The sequence below is a fragment of the Lissotriton vulgaris genome, unplaced genomic scaffold, assembly GCF_964263255.1.
Source record: "Lissotriton vulgaris unplaced genomic scaffold, aLisVul1.2 SCAFFOLD_314, whole genome shotgun sequence".
Taxonomy (NCBI): Eukaryota; Metazoa; Chordata; class Amphibia; order Caudata; family Salamandridae; genus Lissotriton; species Lissotriton vulgaris.
The window spans coordinates 20,916-43,795 of NW_028252733.1; the positions used below are offsets into that span (position 1 = coordinate 20,916).

At 47.1% G+C, this 22,880-nt stretch overlaps 1 protein-coding gene across 1 annotated transcript in view; it reads right to left on the minus strand.

Annotated features, from left to right (window-relative positions):
* Window positions 1–22,880, minus strand: part of LOC147662045 (uncharacterized) — a gene marked incomplete at its 3' end in the record, with an annotated part of 99,151 nt that overhangs the window by 19,347 nt on the left and 56,924 nt on the right. The window contains exons 4-5 of the mRNA XM_086951153.1: window positions 20,377–20,455; window positions 249–385 (exon numbers count right to left, since the gene is read on the minus strand). Of these exons, the coding sequence (XP_086807279.1) occupies window positions 249–385; window positions 20,377–20,455 (216 nt within the window). The remainder of the gene's footprint in view (window positions 1–248; window positions 386–20,376; window positions 20,456–22,880) is intronic.

Below are 22,880 nucleotides of genomic sequence, written 5' to 3' on the forward strand. Positions count from 1 at the left end.
ATGTGTATAAAAGAGAAATCTGTGTTTAACATATGTTGATGTTTACTTCTTACAGACCACTACTGCTATAGACCTTTTTTGTGAATTGGATTTTTTTTAAACCAAGGCCTAAGAATGATTTCACCAGTGTCTTGGATTATGAATGTTTTTTTCAGAAGAGGAGTAGTGATTGTGTGCTCATCAAAAAACAATCTATTTTGATGGTTAATAATACAACAGGTAAATACAAAATTCAACAGATCACTTACCTCTCAATACATCAACAATTAAGTCCATGTCTGTACTGAGTTTTTTTACGTTGTCAAGGTTTGCTACAGTCATAATTGGCACATACTGATCACTGTCCATTTGCGATATCAGGTACATATCACTGGCAAGATTTTCTCTGGTGAAAAAATATAGAAAGCAGGAGTTAGTTAAAACTTATATTTTATAACCCAGGGACACCAAAGCAAACATTTGAAATACAAAGTAAAAAATAAGCCTTCCATGTACAGCTCACACCTCTGAAAAATTTGACATCACTCTCAATCTCTGTTCATTTTATACTGCTGAGAGCTGTCAACTTAAGTAAAAGTCAATAAATAAATGATAAATACAAGATAAGCGAGGTACACAGGAGACAGAACAAGCAACCACAAGGGAGAGAGCAAACAGAGCACTTAATTTACAGGGGATGAGGGGACGAGAAACAAGGGATAACTGGGAAACACATGCACTCTGATGAAATGGGTAACCAAATAAAGAAAAAAGTAATTCCCAGAAGTGAGCAGTGGAAGGATACAATTCAGCCAGGTAAAATAGTAAAGAGGAAATGCTTCAGGGGAGGGACAAACAAGAATGACAAGGAAAGCCACTGAATAAGAAGGAAAATAGGAGATAAGCCAACAATGGTAAACAAAGGGAAGAATGGTCTTTTGCAGTAATGCAGCTTGCACGGTCTCGTAGGTTTGACATAAAAGACATTTTACGATGAAGTAATAGCGTTTGTACAATATACTTTGCCATGTTCACAAGTTTCACTGTTAAATCTAATGTCTTTTAATCTAGTCAGTGAAAAGTTGAAGTCACATGCTTTCCAGTATAACAACTAAGTCGGAACATCAATCTTCAATGGCGGAAAAAGTCTTTGTGCCCTCTAGAAGTTTCCACCACAGAAGGTATTACTTAATTATTTAAGCCTAGTGATGAAACTAGTTTGTGAACATCATTTGTGAAGATTGAAAAATAAATCTAATTTTGGCCATTAATGTGCAGTGCTTCACTGCTACAAACCGAAGACTACTAATTGAACCAAGACAAGCACAGCATTGTAATAAACCAAATGAAGATATAAGCCTTATTAAAATTGTCCTAAAACCCTCTGACCTGGTATTATCACGAACACGGGAAAGGGGATTTACTGAAAAGAAAACAAGTTACTTACCTGTAACTTTGGTTCACCAGTATTGGTACTTTCATAGATTCCCTATCATTCCCCCGTCGTCGGAATAGGAGCCTCTGTAAATAGAAAAATACCATAGCAGTAGGTACAAAAGAGAAAGACAGGCCTAGGCCTCATCTCATTTTGTAGCATATCCACCTCTTTTTGTAAAAGAGAGCCAAAAATTGCAATAACCAATCAGAGTAGCCTCACCCCATAGAACCTTCCTGAGAGAGCCTCAGAGCCTTAGATTTTCGTAGCCGTTGCGTAACAGTAATCACATCTGCTAAAGGCTGAGCTTGCCCAGGGAAGGGGCGTGGGCGCATGGGAATCTATGAAAGTACCAATACTGGGGAACCAAAGTTACAGGTAAGTAACTTGTTTTCTTGCCCCAGTAGTGGACTTTCATAGATTCCCTTGCTTTGTATCAGAGTAGCTAGCAGTAAGCAACAAATGCACATTTTGTTACATGCATATCAGCACATCACAGTATCAGTATTATCATAGATAGTCAAAACACATTGTAACAATAGATAGGCAATATTATACGATACAAAATGTGCAATAAAGCAAGGAGGGATAGAAGGGAAAGCTCACCGCTCCCTGGAATAGATTCCTCAGGACTGCTTGTCCAACTGCTGTCTCACTCCTTGTGGAAGTCCAAACAGTAGTGTTACGTGAATGAATGGGCACTGCTCCATGTAGCTGCCCTACAAATGTTCTTGATAGGGACACCAGAGAACAGAGCCGTAGGTGATGACACTGATCTCGTAGAATGAGCTTTGATCCGTCCCCTCAGCGGCTTCACTGCCGCCTGATGACAGAAATGAATTGTGCTGGCAATCCAACGTGATATCCCCTGCTTTGACAGGGGTAAGACTTTTCTTGGAGCGCTAAAAGCGACAAAAAGTTGCGTAGTCTTCCTGAAATCCTTTGTATGTTGGAGATAAAAATATCAGGCATCTTTGGGCATCCAAAGGGTGGAGAGATCTTTCCACCAGAGTCGAAGGTCGAGGAAAAAAAGACTTTAGAACAACAGGTTCATTCAAGTGTAAAACCTTTCCCTTCAGCACCCCTGCGGTATTGCAATGTCCCCAAGGACCTTGCCGTGTCTGTGTCCTTTATGATGTCTTGGAGGGCATCGTCTATGTGCTTGCCAAAAAGCATATCCCCATCCTAAGGTAAATCCAGGATCTTATTCTGAACTTCCTGGCGAAACCAGGTAGCCCGAAGCCAGCACTGACGTCTTAAAACTGCTGACCCTGCTAAGGCTCGAAAGGCGGTGGTAGCTATATCCATAGCACAATCTATTACTTCCGAAGAAGACCGTTCTCCTTCCACAAGGAACTTTTTGACCTCTACCTTGGCACTATCCAGAAGTTGATCCACAAACGGGGATAAATCGCACCACATCTGGCGATCATATCAACCCAAGAATGCAAGAGCATTCACCGCTCGAACTAGAAGGCTAGACATTGAGGAGAATCGTTTACCCACATTGTCCAGGCGTCTACCCTCCTTATCTGGTGGTGTTGTAAGGGGCGCCAATGGATTCTTAAATTTTCTTTGAGCTGCCTGGGAAATAACTGAGTCCGGCTTCAGTTGACCTGTCAGGCAAGCGGGACTGTTCTCTGGAGCTTTATATTTCTTCTCCAGCCGCGGAAGAACAGGGATGACTGTAGTCGGCTTTTGCATCACCTTAGTACCTTCAGACCAAACATGCTCCACGATTGGGATTGAACGGATGGACTTCCTGTAAGGTTCCTTGAAATCATAAAGGAAACAGTCCGACTGTATGGTCGTAACAGGAAGGCCAAACCTCTTGGACGCTCTCTCCATAAGGTTATGGAAACCTCCGATGTCTGCTGGAGGAGAATCAACAGGATCCGGCAATGGTGAGGCCGGATCTGGAATGACATAGTCGTCCCACTCTTTATCAGGATCCGGGACTTGATGAACAACTTGATCCTCGTCAGATGAATCATCATCATGAACAGCAATAATCTCCTGGTGGCTTTCTCTAGGCTCCGATACCGGAGGCCAAGACACCTGAGGAATCACTGTAGTTGAAGGGGCAGGAATCGATGGAGGAGGTGACTGCATTTGTTGCTCAGAAGCTTGAGACGGAAACCTTTTCTTGTAATCCTGTATCATCATTTGCAAATCCGTAATAAGAGAGGAAGGAATTGCCACCTTATCCTGATCAGACTGATGTTGAGGTCTATCTTGTTGTTCATAATGGCCTTCCGCAGTATAGTAATCGTCAGAATCTGAGTCCTGATACTTCACTTGAAGTTGGGGTGGGCTATAAGCATCCCCGTAAGAACCATCCGCCTCCTCGGAAAGCTCTTCCTCCAAGAGCAAAGTTGGTGGCAAGGGTGTCACTCTGCGCGTAGAAGTAATCTCAGGAGTGATCAGCTGCCTTCTTATCGAAATCCAGACTTTTTGAATCGTCGACGGGACCGTCGGCGAAGAAAGGGCCGTCGTCGGCGAAGGGCTGATCGTCAACGATACCGTTGATGAGCTCGTCGTCATCTTCATAGCAGCTGTCGTAGACGTCGTCGTTGTCCTCGACGACGTCGTGGCCGTCAACCCTATTGTCAGCGTCATCGTCATTGAAGATGTCATCATCATCGTCAAGGGGATCGGAACCTGAAGCATCGACGGAGATAACACTGCAGCCACCGTCGACAAAGCTGTAACTGAAACCAGATGCACTTTAGATGCCGCCGTTGTCGACGTACCTGAAGACTTCGTCGTCGACGGACAATTTTTTCTATCTGATTTCCCCTCCTGAGAGACAGACGCTGGTTTCTTGAAAATTTTCTCCTTTTAGGCTGATGGAGAAGCAACAGAAGGAATCTGAAGTACCTTCTTTGATGTTTGCGCCTCAGCAACTGGTCCCGGCCTCTCCTTTACACCTCGGTGAGGAGATTTCTTGGGACTTGGCCTTTCAGACCTATCAGAGGTCTTTTGGGAGGCATTAACAGGGGGTTCAGTTGAAGGGGAAGACCTACCCCTCTTCCTGGATCTTCTGGAAGACACAGCTGAGGAAGAATCCTCACTGTCAGATGATAGAACCTCCTTACGAGACTTCATTTTCTGTAGCCAGGTTAACAGACGTCCTTCCCTGTCACTCAAGGTCTTTGTGGAGAAAGTCCTGCAGATCTTACACTCTGTGGCTCTATGATCAGGGTACAAGCAGTATATACAGTCTTTGTGCTTGTCCTTTTTCTATTTACCGAGGCTCCCATTCAGACGACAGGGGAATGATACAAAGCATGGGAATCTATGAAAGTCCAATACTGGAGCAACAACTGCTTCTGAAAATAGGTATCTAAGTGAATAGCTTTGCTGTTTGTGACTAATAAACGGAGGCACTTTGAATAACTGTTTTGGGAACTAAAAACTAATGCTATGGCAACACTGGAGGAGATGAGAGCTGGTTATTGGAGGGATAAACAACTTTGCATAGTTCTGGAGCCCGTGTGCATTTCGATTTTCAAAGCTAGGTCCATCTCCCACTTTTGCCCTTCCCCTTTTCTCAGCACTCTTGATGAGACTTACTGTATTTACATATTCATAGATGCATTAGTCTACAATCTATAGATCAAGTAAAGCTCTCTCATGTCTCCATAACTATGTTGAAATAAATGGAGAAAGCAGTACACTACACAATATCTGATAACCTCTTTGTAGTGTGACAGAGAGAAAAAGCCATGAACCTGTACAAATAAGGAGAATAATATTAGGTTTCTCTTGGTGAAAGTCTGAGATCCATATTTGCATGTTTTTTTATACTCACCTATGTAACTTTACACCACAATATTGTGGTAGTTGATATTGTGAAGTTGATATTTTTGGCAGGATGATATGTAAAACTTGATTTATTGGTAGAACTCCCCTGAATTGTTCCTTATCTGCCCAGTATCAACCATGACCACAGAGAAGGCCACACCGCCATATTTCCAGTCCCATTTAGACTTTAGGATAAAGTGTGGTTTATTGAGATTCTTAGCCCTGACCGTTTTTGCCATGACTGGACTAACCCAGTAACCTGCTTTTCAGTTCAAATGGATAAACCCCTTTGCTTTCAGTGGATGCTCTAGGTCCTGTGAATGTCATTGTCAACCTAACATCTTGGCTATGATAAGCTGGTTCAGAGAAGTGGGCACATGAACTTTGGTACCCTAGAAGCTTATGTCGGGAGCCAATTAAGTTTCACCACCCAATGCCCCTATAATGAACTGAGATTAAACAAGTCCCTAGCCAATCCTCATTGAATTGGATCATGAGTTGATACTGACTGCTGGACACCATAAGAATCATTACCGCTGGTACCTTGCCTGCCTTCCGGGGACTCCATGCACCATAATCCGACGCTGCAGGAGGCGCCAACGTGTGTTCTCGTGCCAGGAGGCGCTTATTAGCAGAGTCAGGTTCCCACCGCACTAGAGCCCATTACTACCAGTACCTTGCCTGCCTTCTGTGGACTCCATCCCCCATAATCCAACGTGCCAGGAGGCACCAACGCGTGTTCTCGCTCCAGGAGACGCTTATTAGCAGAATCAGGACACCGCGGAGCGTAAGCCCATTACCTCCGGTACCATGCCTGCCTTCTGTGGACTCCATCCCCCATAATCTGACACGCCAGGAGACGCCAACGGGTGTTCTCGCTCCAGGAGGCGCTTACTAGCAGAGTTGGGCTCCAACAGCATGGGAGCCCATTACCGCCGGTACCTTGCATGCCTTCTGGGGACTCCATCCCTCATAATCCGACGCGCTAGGAGGGTGGGCTGGGGCCCCCCTAACATTTGACCCTGGAGACTAAATGACTCGAGGAGATCAACATATCCAGAGCCCGTTTGCACATGTTTTATTGCAATATCCAACAAGGTACCAATTTACTTATTATTACTTTTTTCTCATTGGGCTGCATCTACTGACCTTCTGCTCTTATACTAGCCATGACTTAGATATTGTTATATTCCTGCGGCAATGGGCAAACAAGGCAGGAGAGGCTGTTAAAAATGAAACCCAGGCTAAAAAAACTAGGAAATCTGGGAAGGAGAGACCTGGTACGGCTCAACCAAACTTACAATCCCTGGCTGACATCGACCACCTCATTGAGAAAGTTGAATAACTTCTAAAAACCGGCGGGAATTAATTGAAAGCAAAGAGACACCGGCCAATAGTTCCCACGATGTTCGGGAAAAAATGAAAGTTTGTGAACAACCAGATCTGACTGCTAGTGGTGTTTGTGACTCACTCGAGCTTGTGGGAACCCCAAATGAAACCACGCTGGATAGGACCAACTCTAGTAGACTAGGGGATGATTGAGAGTTCCAAATGCCCCTTGTCCCCCAAAATTAATATAGTTGCCAATGTTCCACGTCAAAATCTATTTGAGCTGCTGCAGTTGGCTGGTGAAGCCACAGGGTTGCAGTCTACTGACTAAATCACTGGGCCTCAAGCTAAGCCTAAAGATATAAACCAAGTTTTATGTGCCAACTCTGCATGTGTCACTTCTCATGTCATGAATAGTCGTTGTGGAAGCTTGGATAGCAAACTGAACCACCTTAAAAATATAATTTTATTACTGTACAAACAAGTTATCATCTAGCCCCTGTTTGTAATAACATGCAAATATTTGTCAGAGGGTGGTTACTGAACCTTCACCTACAGGTCAGTCTAGTATAATCCCCTCTTCTATGTCACTAAGTTCTGCACCCCATCAGGAGATTCCCACTTTCCATAATAGATCCCAACTGGGAAAAGTGGGCATCCCAAGTTAGTCGCTGAATAGCTCTCAACATGAAGTGAACAAATCAAGCTCAGTCATCAAGTCCATTAAGATCCTAGAATCTATGGGGCTGCGTTACTAACAACACGTTCCGCATTATTCAGCCGAGAATGATGGGAGATCACTATCCTAGTGACAGAAGTGGGTTGCCTAATGCTAATTCCCGGCTGCTAACTTCCAATCCATTGAGACCTTGTGACTATGAACGCCGATTGGACTCACAAGATCGCCCACATCTTTCCCATTTTAAGGCTATTTTTATGACTGAGGTCCCAAAGTTGAAACCTGGCTCCTATAAAGCCCCCGATGCTCTGATTAACAAAGCAATCCATAGGCTGAGAGTTGAGAGGAAATGTCTCTCAGTGATCAGATCCGACATCATGCACGCTAAAAGATATACATCGAGCTCATTAATCTAGGACTATATACAAGTTGTCTTTTCTTCACCTCATCTGGTCGAAAACATAGTCAACTTTGAGTTACACACTTGTAATTTGCACGTCAGACTCATGGATAACCTAAACGATTGAACACTGATCTAATGCTATTTTAAGGTTTTATAATCAAACTACGTCACACAAATTCCCCTGCTGTGGAAACCTCTCAAGCAATGGCGTAGGGAGCTGCTCTTTATGGAGCGGAGGTCTGGGGCTGTGGAAATTTACAGTCAATGAAGATTGCTGAGAATCCTTTTATTAGAAGGCTTCTAGGTTTACCATCGAGCTCACCACACACCCCCATGTATTTGGATGTTGGGACAAAAAGAGTTGCCGACTTGGCTATTTTAAAAATCCTATTATATTGGATCAGACTTTGGTCTACACCTGAAATTTAAGTTTTCAAAGATTCACTGGTAGAGCTATTGAACTTTCAAGGTGCTAGGGACCCTAAAAATATCTCAAAACCGGATAACAATTTGCTTATAATTCGATATTGGCCTTACATTAACGACCGTTATGCTATGAATAGCCAAAATGGGTATGTAATTAGCACATTCCTAGTCCATGAGCATATTCCCAGGGTTGAAGAATTTTTAGATCTAATATTCCCATCCTCAACCAGTAACTTGGATATACGGTTCAGATATAGAATCCTACCCTTGAGATCCTTTACAAGCAAATGGCGCACTAACCAAGATCTCAGAATTTGCCCTATATGTAGCTCGGGGACTGAAGATGAGAAACCTGTATTGTTCTTCTGCAGCGAGTATTAACTCGCACGTCGCAAATGGCTAGCTCCAATCTGCCACGACATGGCTATCCGTAGCCTCCTGGAAGCCTTCAGGATTTTAAAAAGTGACACGTCGCCAATAATAGTATTTGCTGTAAGTACATTTTTGCAAACAGTGTGGTTTAAAAGACAAAACGTTTTAAACGCCATAGACTGCTGTGTTCCATAGAGTGTTCCCTTAGATGTATTGCTGCTTACCTGCCTATTTGCACTATGTATGTCACTTTATGCATTTGTTTCATAGTCCCAAGGCAACGTTGAGAACATTTGTAACAGTATTGCCTCTTGTTGCACATTTTTTAAACACCACATTTTTTTAATTTGCTTACACCTTAGCAATTGCTGTATTTTGCACATTCCCCCTTATGAGTTTTATTACATTTTATTGCCTGGAGGAATGTTATCAAACCATAAGAAGTGTTTTAAATGAATACTGTGGATCTAATTTTAAAGGGTACTGTGACGATGTTGTACTTCTATGTATATAGGTCCCTTTTTGACAATAAGCTTTATGTATTATCCCCCTTGTATACTGATTGTTGGTGCCTTGTTTTTATTAGTCTTGTGCATACTTTGATGGTTGCTTTTAACCGAATAAAGTTATTACTTCTACTAGACACCATAAGCACCTTATAAATGGATATTGGCATAAACTTGCGAACTTGGCCATGGCATCATCAATTCTTAATGAACAAGTTACTTACCTTCGGTAACGATATATCTGTAAGAAACATTAGTTAGTATTAGATTCCTTACCTTAGAATATCCCCAGGCGTCAGTCTGGATCCGGAAACTTTTGCGTAACAGTACCCCTGCGCGTCGGTAGGCGTCGTCTGCAGGCGTCCCCTGCGGCTCCGCGTCCGTCAATGGCGTCGTGCGCCGTGATGACGTCGCTGGAGTATATAGACGCCGCCTCCGCGCGCTGACATCAGTTCTTTGCACACAGCTTTTCCGCGCCAGAACACGCAGAGCCATGTGAGAACCAACACTGGTGCCATTTGAAACTAGGGCCCTGAAAGGGATGTCCTTATCCCTAGGTATCAGTTCGCAGAATGGGGAGGATGGGTGGGTCGGTAAGGAATCTAATACTAACTAATGTTTCTTACAGATATATCGTTACCGAAGGTAAGTAACTTGTTCATCTGAAAGAAACACGTTAGTATTAGATTCCTTACCTTAGAATAGATACCCCAGCAATACCAACCCTGTGGTGGGTCTGCGAACCAATACATTCCTACACCAGAAAGTCCTGGAGGACAGAACGGCCAAAGAAGCCATCCCTCCGGACTTGACTGTCCAGGCAGTAGTGCCTCGCAAAGGTGTACAGCGAGGCCCACGTAGCCGCCTGGCAAATGTCCTGCAAGGGGACTCTCCGACCCAGGGCAGTAGTAGCCGCCGTGGCCCGAGTGGAATGGGCCCTCAGCCCAACAGGAGGCTCCTTCCGAGCCAAAGAGTAGCACACTTTGATGCACAGAACGACCCACCGAGAGATGGTCCGTTTATGTACCGCCCGTCCCTTCTTCGCACCCACGTAGCCAACAAACAGTTGGTCATCCACCCGGAACTGGCGTGTGCGATCCATATAAAATGAAAGCGCACGTTTTGGGACCAGACGATGGAGCCGCTCTTCATCCTTTGAAGGATGCGGAGGCGGGAAGAAGGAGGGGAGGGTGATGGACTGCCCGATGTGAAAAGCAGAAACTACTTTGGGCAGGAAAGAAGGTCTAGTCCTCAGAACCACCTTGTCTGGATGAATGGACAAGAAAGGAGGTTTGACAGAAAGAGCCTGGAGCTCACTCACTCTCCTGGCAGAGGTGATGGCAACCAGGAAGGCCGTCTTTAAAGTCAGGAGACGGAGAGGACAGGAATGAAGTGGCTCAAAGGGAGCACACATCAAGAAGGTGAGAACCAGGTTCAAGTCCCACTGAGGCATCACAAACGGAACAGGAGGATACATGTGTGTGATGCCCTTCAAGAATCTTGTTACAATAGGGGACTTGAACAAGGAAGGTTGATCAGGCAGCCTCAGAAAGGCCGAAAGGGCAGAAAGGTAGCCCTTGATAGTGCCCAGAGCAGAGCCCTACTGGGCAAGAGAAAGAAGGAAGAGAAGAACCTCAGAAAGAGGGGCAGAGAGAGGATCCACAGCCTTTGCTGTGCACCATGCCACAAACTTGTTCCACCGACAGGCGTATACCGATTTCGTGGAGGAACGCCTGGCTGCCAGAATCACATCACAAACTTCAGGAGGCAAGTCAAATGGCCTCAACTGCCGGCGCTCAATCTCCACGCATGGAGGTGGAGGCTGGACAGGTTCGGGTGGAGGACCGTCCCCTGTTGCTGCGACAGAAGGTCCTCCTGAAGGGGCAGGCGGATCGGGGGACCAACTGACATGCTGAGTAGCTCGGGATACCAGTACCTTCGAGCCCAGTCCGGAGCCACAAGGATGACTTGGGCCTGGTCGCGCCTGATCTTCTTCAGCACTCTGGGCAGAAGTGGTATAGGCGGAAAGGCGTATAACAGACCGCAACTCCACTCGCGCCGAAAGGCGTCGCCGTGCGAGTGCCGTCTTGGAAACTCCAACGCGCAGAACTGATGACATTGCGCGTTCACTTCTGTGGCGAATAGATCTAACCAAGGCTCTCCCCATTGCCGAAAGAGGCCTTGCGCCACGTCCGAGTTCAGACGCCATTCGTGATCCATCGAGCACCGACGGCTGAGTTCGTCCGCCCTGGCATTCAGAGAACCTGCCAGGTGTTGAACCGTCAGAGTCACGCCCTGACGTTCCAGCCATTGCCAGAGGTGCAGAGCCTCCTGGCAAAGGGTCCACGACCCCACCCCGCCCTGTTTGTTGCAGTACCACATGGCGGTGGTGTTGTCCGTGAACACCTGCACTACACTCCCGTTGACAAAGGGGAGGAACGCTTTCAGTGCCAAACGAATCGCCCGCAGCTCCAGCAAGTTTATATAGAGCCGGGACTCCGCCGGAGACCAGATGCCTCTGATCTCTGCCTCTCCCAAGTGGCCTCCCCAGCCCTGGAGGGACGCGTCCGTCACAACAACGTGCTCCGGTTGGGGAAGGGAGAGGGATCTGCCTCTGACCCAATCGCGGTCCGTAAGCCACCACTGCAGTTGTCTCGCAGTGCCCTCCGAGATCAAGAGATGGTCGGACAGGTTGCCCTGATGCTGGGCCCACTGAAACTTCAGGTCCCACTGCAGAGCCCGCATCCGCCACCTGGCGTGATACACCAGAAGGATGCAGGAAGCCATCAGCCCCAGCAGCCGCAGCGTCAACCTGACTGAAACCCGGGATAACGGCTGGAAGATGGGAATCAAAGCCTGAATATCCTGGATTCGCGGTTCCGGAGGATAGACCCGAAACTGCGCAGAGTCGAGAACCGCTCCGATGAAAAGGAGCTTTTGAGAGGGGCACAGGTGTGATTTCGGCACATTGATCGAGAACCCCAGCTGGTGCAGGAGATCTGCCGTCATCTGAAGGTGGCTGACGACTGTCTGGGGCGAGCCCGCCTTCAACAACCAGTCGTCTAGATAGGGGAAGACTGAGACCCCCAATCTGCGCAGATGAGCTGCGACCACCGCCATCACTTTGGTGAACACCCGTGGGGCGCTTGTAAGGCCGAAGGGGAGCACGATAAACTGAAAATGCTCGAGGCCTACTGTGAACCGCAGGTAATGCCGGTGGGCCGGCAGGACGGGGATGTGAAAGTATGCATCCTGCAAGTCCAACGCTACCATCCAGTCTTGTGGGTCTAGAGCAGCCAAGACCTGAGCCAAAGTCAACATCTTGAACTTCTCCTTCCGGAGGAAGCCGTTGACGTTCCTTAGATCCAAGATAGGACGTAGGCCCCCTTTGTCCTTCTTGGGTACCAGAAAGTAGTGGGAATAGCAACCACGTCCTACTTCTGGCCCAGGAACGCGCTAGATGGCCCCCTTGGCCAAGAGGGCCGTAACCTCCTCTTTCAGAAGTGCCAAGTGGTCCCCCGACACACGGTGGTTCTGAGGTGGCATGGCTTGAGATGTTGTCTCGAAGGGGAGGGAGCAGCCCCTTCGGACGAGCTGCAGCACCCACCTGTCCGACGTTATTGTGCGCCAGTGGGAGAGGTGATGGCGAACCCTGCCTCCCACCGGTGTCACATGGGCCTGAAAGCTCGGACTAGGAGGATTTAGTGGCAGATGCTGCGGGGGGAGGTGTGGCCTGACCTCGCCGCTGTCCCCGACCGCCACCACGGCGGTTTCCACGGCCGCCACCGCGTTGATAATTCTGTTGCGGTGCGTGGCTGGCAGCACGTGTGGGACCGCCCCTTCCTTGGCCACGAAAGGAGCGAAACTAACCCGTTTGCTGGCGCTGGGTCGAGAGACCTAAGGACTTGGCCGTGACCCTGGAGTCCTTGAAGCGCTCCAGCGTGTGGTCCGCTTTGTCGCCAAACAGGCGACAGCCATCAAACGGCATGTCCATCAAAGCATTCTGGGCATCAGCCGAGAAGTTGGTGGATCTCAGCCAGGCGTGGCGACGAACCGCCACCGTCGTGGACATCGCTCTGCCCAGCGAGTCGGTCGTATCAAGACCACACCTGATGGAATATCTTGCTGTGTCTCGGCCTTCAATCATAGCCTTGCAGAGCTTAGCCCGTACCTCCGCGGGGCATTCAGGCAGCAGGTCCGTGACCGTGTCCCACAGAGAGTGGGTGTAACGGCCCAAGAGGCACGCGGTGCTGCAAGACCGCAGTCCCAGACTCAGGGACGAAAATACCTTCTTGCCATACTGGTCGTACCTCTTTGATTCCCTGTCGGGCGGGGCCGACGGGAATGCGGTCTGAGAGGTGGAGGCCTGGATCACCAGACTCTCAGGGGTGGGGTGGGTGGACAGAAACTTAGGGTCGTCCGCACACGGACAGTGGCGTCTGGCCACGTTCCTATCAACAGGCGAACCTGAAGCGGGCCTGGACCACGTGCCCAAAAGAACGTCCGTTAAGGCCTCGTTAAACGGCAGCAGTGGCTCCTGTGGGCATGACTGCGGTTTGAGGACCTCGGTGAGGATGTTAGTCCTCACGGCCGCGACGGGGAGCTCAAGGTGTACGGCCTTGGCAGCCCTTATCAACACCACTGAATAGGCAGCCCCCTCCTCCGTAGCCACGGTAGGAGGCGAGACAAAACCAGGGTTGGGGGGAGTCATCCAGACCACTGGCATCACCCAAGTCACCTGTCCAGTCCATGTCATACTGACACTCGCGTGTCAGAGGGTCCTCGGACCCCTCCCACCCCTCTCCGTATTCTACATCCTCACCATACTCTGAATCAACAATGTAGACCGGCTCGTCGGGGTTCACAGGCCCCATCGGCGTCGAGCCCGGCGTCGATCGGCGCCGGTCTGACTCCGCGTCCGGATTCGGAAAGGGAATGGGGACGGCGCCGCCCGGAGACGGAGCACCGGCGCCGGGGCGGCGGCAAGGGTTGCCCCGATGGAATCGGCGCCCGAGAGGCCGGTTGACCAGCCGGCGTCGACCCGGAGGGTCCCTGCGGCGCCGGGATCGGAGCCGTCGGCGGCGCCGGGGCCGGAGCACCCGACGGCGTCGAGGCAGGGTCACCCGAGCCGCTAGGGCCCCCAGATGGGTTCACAGGGCCCGAAGGCGCCGCGGAACCCGCCGGAGGAGAAAGAGCCCTCATGGCCATGAGGAACGCCTCTATCTCCTCGGGGGACGCGCCTTGCCCAGGGACCGCAGGGTATGGAGCAGGCCGCGTCGGCGACTCACGCGGAGCCGCGGGGGTGGGGCTACCCAAACCCCCGGCCGCGTCGGGGGTACGATGACGACGCCCCGACTTTTTGTGCTCCCTACCTGAGGAACCAGAAGAATGGTGACGACTCCCGGAGCGCCCGTGACGGCTCCGCGACCGCTCCCTCGATCGCTCCCTCGACCGCTCCCTCGACCGCCGGCCGGACCGGGACCGCTCTCGACGCGGGCCGACACCCGGAGCTCGAGCAGCTTGCGGGACCGCTCCCGCCTAGCTTTATTAGTCAAGGCCCGGCAGTCGACGCAGGCATCCACGTCGTGGTCGGGGCCCAGGCACCGGAGGCAGAGTCGGTGATGATCCGTGACAGACATCGTCCGGTCACAGTCGTCACAGTTCTTAAAACCGGGCATCCTACCAGAACCGTAGAAGATTCAGATATCAAAAAAGATCAAAAAAACTTGGTCAAAAGACCGGAGTACTGCTCTTCGGATCTGCGCTAACTGGCGCGGAAAAAAGAAGAACTGACGTCAGCGCGCGGAGGCGGCGTCTATATACTCCAGCGACGTCATCACGGCGCACGACGCCATCGACGGACGCGGAGCCGCAGGGGACGCCTGCAGACGACGCCTACCGACGCGCAGGGGTACTGCTACACAAAAGTTTCCGGATCCAGACTGACGCCTGGGGATATTCTAAGGTAAGGAATCTAATACTAACGTGTTTCTTTCAGATGTCTTAGATTTTTTTTTTTAAATCAGTTTGTGCGGTACGTTTTTGGGCTTTACTGTTTCTTAGGATTCTTTCTGGAAATTCAGCCCCACAGGCCCAAGCAACTGAGTTAGTCAGTCTTGCACCCCTGGCTGCAATGAGTCTAGGGTAGATCAATCCCATTCAACTGTATAAACTTTTTTTTTCCTTAGTGCTGTGGCGCACTGTGGAATAGATGGGGAGGGTTATGTCTATTCTTTTTGGCAAGGGGTCGGTTAATTATACTCACGGGACTTGGAGTGGTCTTCAACCTGAATCCCGACCCTTGCTCCGGAGTCAGATGCATTGTGGCTTTGACTTTCACACTGGACTAATCTCCCTCACTAGAGCCATTGTAGGAACTGGAGAAGACATACCCCTGTCGGACAGTTAGCTCTGTGTCTTACTTGGCCTCTCTGTCCTTTTCTTCTTGTGAGAACTCGACCGCCATTTCCATGTTATGGGCTAACCTTCGATCTCGCATGCTTCACAACATCTTGTTTTCATATAGGTTCCATGCAGCACAGTTCCTTGTGCCCCGGCGACCGACAGATTTTGTGGGTGTCTGAATAGGCGTATTTCGCTCCGCACCGAGGACACGTCCTGAATAAACAGTCAGTTTTAGCTTCCATTACCCAGAGACAAACATTCTTGGTGGGTGTGGAAGGAGACGATGTGGAAGTTGGTTGCTTTCACTCCCTGCTTACACATTTGCAAGAGCCATATGTTAGTCTTGGTCATCGATCGCGGGTCTGCGGGATCCGTCAGTTGTCCATAGGCTGTATGGCCATCAAACACAACAGAGCTCCAACGCAATCTGTCCGAGCCCGATGGCGGAAATAAATGATCTAACAGAGGAATCACTGAACATGCGCAATCTTTTGGGAAGGAGAGACTACGTATGACGTTGACCATAAAAGATTTCCTCAAGAACAACAAATGTCAGAGTCCAGGCCCAACACTAGATGGCAGGAGTGTGCAAAGCATGTGTATCTGCAGCCAAAACATGCTATGCATGTCTTATTATTCGCCAAAGATCTAGCTCTTTCTGAACACTCAGTTCAAAGTGTATAATTATTTGTGCTATACAGTATCATGGAGCTAAGCATCCCTCCCACAGCCTTGAGTAAGCATTTTTTGCTCCACTCAAATCAATCCAAGTTAGCAAAGGGAATAAACTACTTCGCCATCTGGAATGCAATAGTACAGGAAGGCCTGGTGAACAACTGATAAATTGAAGGACCACCCATCTACACTATTCTGTAACTAATCGACCCCTCAAATTTGAGATAAGGCAGCAGAATCATCATCTGAAGAAAGATATACCTATGCTTCAAGAAGAAGCGTTTGGGATTCCTAGTGTTATCTAGGACACACTTGACTGCATTGTTACCCCAGTAGGTTCATGCTGTTGTGTCCATCCAACCACTGCATTACAGATGCTGTGTGCGAACTGCAGGAAGAACTGCAGAGTATGGTCTGCTCCAAGTCCCCGAGACCTGATGGCCTCCTGGTAGAGTACTTCCAGGCCTCTGCTGATATTCTGCTCCCCAGATTATTGGAGACATTGCAGGAGGCCAAGGGACTAGTTTTGCCACCATCTATGAGGGATGTGCAGATTGTTATACTCCCAAAGCTGGGTAAAGACATATGTGACCCTGACTCCTACAGACCATTATCGATGTTGGGGGTAGAGGCCAAATTGCTAGACAAGGTATAGGTGACACGTTTGGACAAGGTTGTAACGCACCCGGTCCACGAGGATCAATGTGGGTTCATAACAGGGAAGTGAGACACACACTGTGGCAGACAGCGATGACCGGGTGGCAGTCGTCTCCCTAGATAGCGAGAAAACATTTGGGCGCATCTGTGGGAAGTCCTAAGGAGAATGGGTCAGGGCCATGAGTTTATATCTTGGGTCCGCCTCCTCTATTGTCAGCTGAGGGCTCGCGTCCGTAATGGATGCCTGATATCGGAAAGCCTCTCCATTGAAAGGGGCACAGACTTCTCTTCACCCTGGCGAAGGAACTATTGGTGATCAGGTTGCGGCGGTATATGGCCCAGTGGGGCATCACCGTGGATGGTCATACCCATGTAATCTTTTAGTATGCGGATGACACACTTCTCTACATCTGCCAACCGGAGGAGGCAGTACCTGCAGTCCATGACATTGGCCTCTTTCGAAATGGTATCGGGCCTACATATTAACTGCCGAAAGTCAGTTATATTCCCACTGCCAGCCTTTGGCCCTTCCGGGATGCTGCGGATCTTCCTGCTGTGGAGCTTGGATGAGAGTGTGATCATTTTTGCTACCTGGGTATACAGGTGTCCCATTCGCCGGATGCTCCGTATGCCCTGAATATGGGAGCAGTCAATCAGGTCTGAGGGAATCCATTCTGTTCTGGTACAGACTGCCCCCTCTCAATTATGGCACGGGTGGCATTGGCCAGGATGGTTACGCTTCTCTGTTGTCTTTATGCCCTCCAGAATTCCTTCTGTTGTATCTCAAAATACACTTCTGACACCCTGAACAGTCTCCTGCTTTATTTGGTGTGGGCCGGAGGACATAGCAGTGTAAAACTGGAGGTGCTCAAATTGGATATGGATTCGGGGGGGGGGTTGGACCTTGATCTCCCGGACATAAGTCTTTATTATCTTGCGGGACTGCTGCAATATGTGGCAGAGTGGGGTGCTGAGAGCCACAATGTAGAGAAGGCTCTGTTGGCGGACTGGGGTACTGGGACGGAACTGCCAAGATACCTTATGATGTGCTCCTGGACCTCTGTGGAATGCCCGTTTGTAATTCTTCAGGTTGAGGAGGCCTGGGAACAGGCTGTTACTTTGGTTGTGTGTAGGGCCCCATACTCAGTCACTCCCCCTCCAATGGCGTCAAGGTTTCCATCGGATCCAGTCCGTCATGGATTTCACAAAATGGTATGAGGGGAGCTGTACAACAGCTGGAGATATGTACATTAATGGGATCTTCCTCTCTTTTGACGAGGCGAAGGAGTGGTTCTTAGTGCCGGATGGTTATTTCCTACAATATGCAAAAATACTGGTTGTGAAATATGGACCTCGTTCCAGAAGAGCCTTAGCACTGTTGCTTGATCCGGGTTCCACTAGAGGACTGATCTCCTGCACATATAAAGCTCTGAAGGTGTATTGTATGGATGAGGTGTAAAAAATTCAGGACCGATGGACGGCATACTTCCATTCACCGCTCACCTAAGGCGAGTGGAGGTGGGCATTGGCACAGGTCCGGGAGGTGGCGAGTAACACTAGGTTTAAGTTTACCCAGTTTTTTGCATCTCACATATGTAACGCCTCAGAGATTGGCATGCTTTAATGTGGGGCGCTCTTTGGCATACCCGTGGTGCTGAGTAACCCCAACAACATTTATACATATGACCTGGGCTTGAACCAGATTTCAATTATATTGGCAAGATGTGCTAAGTGTACTGTGAACAGCCACAGGTGCGTGTCTTGAAGCGTCGGTTAGGCAGTGTCTATTAGGCGTGCTCCTGATTCCCAAGATGGGAACTTGTATGAGATATAAATTTGATCTTCTGGGCCTCATACTGGCTAAGCGCAGCAGGATATGTGGAGGGCAGACCTGCGCAAATGGGGCGTGGCTGAGGAGTGCAGATGGCGTGCCGTACGCACTGATGAGAATGCGGATGATTTGGAAATGTGGGGAGATATGTTGGAGAGAATGCAGATGACTGAGTGTCAGGGTGAGGGGCTGAACTTTCCATGCAGACACTAGACCGTGCCACCCTTGCATCAACCTTGGACGATAACCCCATGTTGGACCTACTGAGCTATTGTACAGTCTGTATCTGTGTGGGACAAATGAATAGGAGTGCTGGTGACTGGGCCAGTGACGGGGTGGACCAACGACTCGGAGTGTGGGTTCTGGAAGATGAAAGAGCCAGTTTCTCACGCACACTCCTAATGGGGGTCCTGACACAGCATCAGTCATATGCAGTAATCCCCACAGACTGTACTGTAATGGACTTCAGCTCCGGGTAAATTTCTTAGCAGAGGCAGTTGCCACTGCGCTGCAGTGGCCCTCCCCGAAGAACTGAGGGACCTCGCCCCTGTCCATGCTGGTTCCACTGCCTGCTAGATAGGTCTCCTCTTCGACTAATGCCCGCCACTAGTCACTGTCAAGGTTCTCTTCTTTGTTACTTTTGTTAGTTATATTAGTTAATAGTGCATATAATTTCTCTCTATGGGAACTGTCCTGTATGCCACACAGATGTCATACACCCAACAATGAAGCTGCCGAGCGGAGCATATGGGCATACATGTAGAACGCTGAGACACCCTCCACTGCTACTCTAGAGTAGGTTAACTGGCGTTTTATTCCTTATCCTTCTCGGACGCATTGCAGCCTGATAGGTCGAGATATATATATAATGTGATATCTGTGCAGTATTGAAATAAAAACAAGTAAAAAAGAAATAAAACTAAGGTCTCCAACAGCATGGAGCAATGCTGACCCATCCATCAGCAAACAACGCAAGTCTTCTCTACTAGGTGGGTTGAATGGGTCAAGCAAGAAGAAGATCTAAACTAAAAGATTTGGTGCTTGTTCAACAATGAGCAATCGCTTTCCTATTCAGTTTGACTGGAAGACAGGAAAACATTGTAAGAGCATCTGATTGGCCGGGTGATTAGGTATATCCCATTTGATTAGGTGGAAATAGCAGTTACTGCTAAGTTTGAAATAGAATTTTTTTTTAAAGTATAATACTCACTGAGATACAATGTAACAAAATAATTTTTTTAACTAAAGGGAAAAATTCACAGAGATTAGTACTATTGCACTACTTTCTGCATGGAAAAAGTACATCTTTAACAAGTCTGTGGTTTGCTCATATTATGAAATATATTTCATAGACCAATCATTTAGAAGTAATACCATATGCACTTTGTGTCTTTTGATTTAGGGAAGGACCGTCCAAGTGAAATAACAAGAATGATCATACTTTTCTCTAAGAAAAGTAAGTCGATACACCAACTGACTAGAGCACCTCAAAGTAAAAGATTTGAGAACCTATGATTTCAATTTAAGTGGGAATAGATGGACAGTTCATCAAGAGGTAGCCAAAAGAGGAGCACAGTAGGGCTAAGCCATAGGAGGGACAATGAATTGGGACTTGAGGTTTTTAAGGTGCAGGACTGCATTTTATTTCAACGGATTCTAGTATAAAAGAAAATTGCTACATGCTTGTAGATGTTATAAACAGTGTTAAAGTCGGAGACATACACTGGACTTTGTTTAATAACATTTTAAACTTTGTTAGTACTAAAAATTGGATACTACAAAGAGTTAACCATGCATCACTTTCAGGAAAAGTAGCTATTCAGGTGGATGCATCTGAAGTAAACACTTCAAATTGACTTTGTACAACCTCACCTTGATAAACAACACTCCAGTGTTTTTTTAAGCACTTCACGAAGATCCTCCTGACCTGACTGAGACTGGTCATTCCCTGCTGAGCAAAAACATACAAACAATGAGTAATGGGAATCATATCACAGAATACTAAATCGGAAAATAGAAACATTTAGAGACATGTCGGAGCTTCCCTTATGTTAAATTATGGTATGCCAACCTCTGATCTTTCAGACAATAACTTAATATAAACTATTCAAACCTAAACTGGTGAATTTGAAAGTGGAGAATTGCCATCATCACATCATACATTTAACATTTTTTATTTTATTTGGCAAAACAGTATAACTAATAGAAGACCAGTCAGCAATTGTTTAACAGCTGTATGGACAGTCATCTGTTACACTTCTGCTTTTGTGACTGAGACAATATGTTCAAGTTGAACATATACAGAAGCATAGTCGAAAAATTAAATGAAGGTGAATGCACCACTCAAATTGCATATTACGGACTTAATTTTTGATGATTTAGAAACTCAAAAGTTTAATAACTTAAATGTCTGCCTAAGTTACACCAGGAGGTATATGCAACGTGGTACATTAAGGTAGTAGTGAAGGTGATGGTGGAAACCAGAACAGTAAATAACAAGCTGAAATCAACATATATTTAACTGAACACCAAAGTATGGGAGGAAGAGCAATATGTTTAAGGAAACTTCAGTGGCTCAATGAGCAATCACAAACCTCATCCAGACCGACAAGATGCAGTTCTGCATGGCTGCTTAAAGTTAAATTCCCCAGAAGGCATTAATATCAGTTTACACTTAAGCCTTCATAACTTTACTTCAACAAATGACATCCAGTTCCAAAGTTGGCCCCCGCTGTCCCCACGCCCAACCATGATGGTGGTTACTGTAAAAATACATCAAATTAAATCACAAAATATTGTGTATCTCAGAATTGTTAAAATAAGTTTCATTCACCAAGGAAAATGTTATTATAGCAAAATATTGTAAAAGTACTGTACATAAAGAAACAATAGTGGTATTGAGATTAAAAATGTATTATAACATTGGAATGTTGAGAGCTCCATTGAAGACAATGAAATAGATCCGAGCTTATATTGGCAGGTATAAGCCAGGAGCTGTACCATTCCAATGTTTGTCTTTAAATTTTTCCTTTATTTGATTTAGAACATTCTACCCTTAGTGGGTGGAATGCTCCAATTGCATTACAGCCCTTCTGCCTCAGGTTATACTGGTTGTTAACCCCTTTGGTGCGCATGATGGCCCCCGACCCTCATGCGTCACGGTGGGAATGTGCGGAGGACGGCCAGGGGCCGTCTGAATATCGCTCACTATTTAAATCGCACGCACAGGGCGGAAGTGTGCGCAGCGCCGAAGTAGTTAAAGGCCCTCTCCATCTTAATAGGCCAATGCCAGTTAAGGGCCTTTAATACTCGTAATAGCCCTCTGCAGCGGGCTATAAGGTTATAGAATTCACTCCCTGCTGAGCATAAGGAAGCAAACATGAACAACCACTTGCTCAGTTTAAGAAAACGGACTAGCACATGCATGACGGAATACATTCACCACAGCCTTAGAGGAACAAACTTACCCAAATCCCGGAAGACATTGCTAAAACAAGCAAATGAAAAGCTTGGATGAGGCCGTCAATGTAAAAGACAAATAGTTCTGCATGTATAGCCTTTCAACCTGAGACAGATCTGCTGATAGCTGTTCAAGTAAGGGCTCGCTGAATGCAAAGATGGTCCCAAGTACTTATAACTAAGGTGAATGGTAAATTATAGCATTGTGAACTTAAAGGATAATTTCATGTATTGTTTAATAATAAAATCTGAACAGCATTAATACCTCGAAGGGCTGGGATGAATTAATTCCTTGTACATTTTGTAAGACCCAACATAAATGCAAGCTTAACTACAAGTTCCACCCTTGATGCACAATGCCCAAATAACTAGGTGCACATTGATCTCAAAGTTCATGTGAACAACAAAGAGTATCTAATGAAAATAACAAAAATACAGACTCCGCTCAGAATCTGAAAAAACTATCTTCAAGTTAAAATCCTAATTCTCTCGTTTGGAATTAAATCCTTATTGCAGGCACTGATGTACAGAGGCCATACAGCATAATGTGATCTAAACTAACTCGACTAACTTTGAAGTAAGGTACTCATGAATACACTTTATCTTTAAATAAAAAAAATGTGATCTTACTTGATTACAGGTTAAAAACTTGATGGAACTAAGGGGTTAAACTGCGTGTGAGAATACTCTCCGATACTCTCAATCATCTTCACATTTTACCGACGTAACACCTTTATGCAAAAATGAAAAGCCAACACAATGAATTTTATTCTATTAAATAATATTGAATGGTCATGTTTTTGTTGGAATAAGAACCATGGCTTTTTCTACATTTATTGTAGACTGCTGCCTAACAATCCATCACATGAAGCCACAGTGCCTCAAAAATCAGAGAAACTAGTTAACTGCGCTCGCTT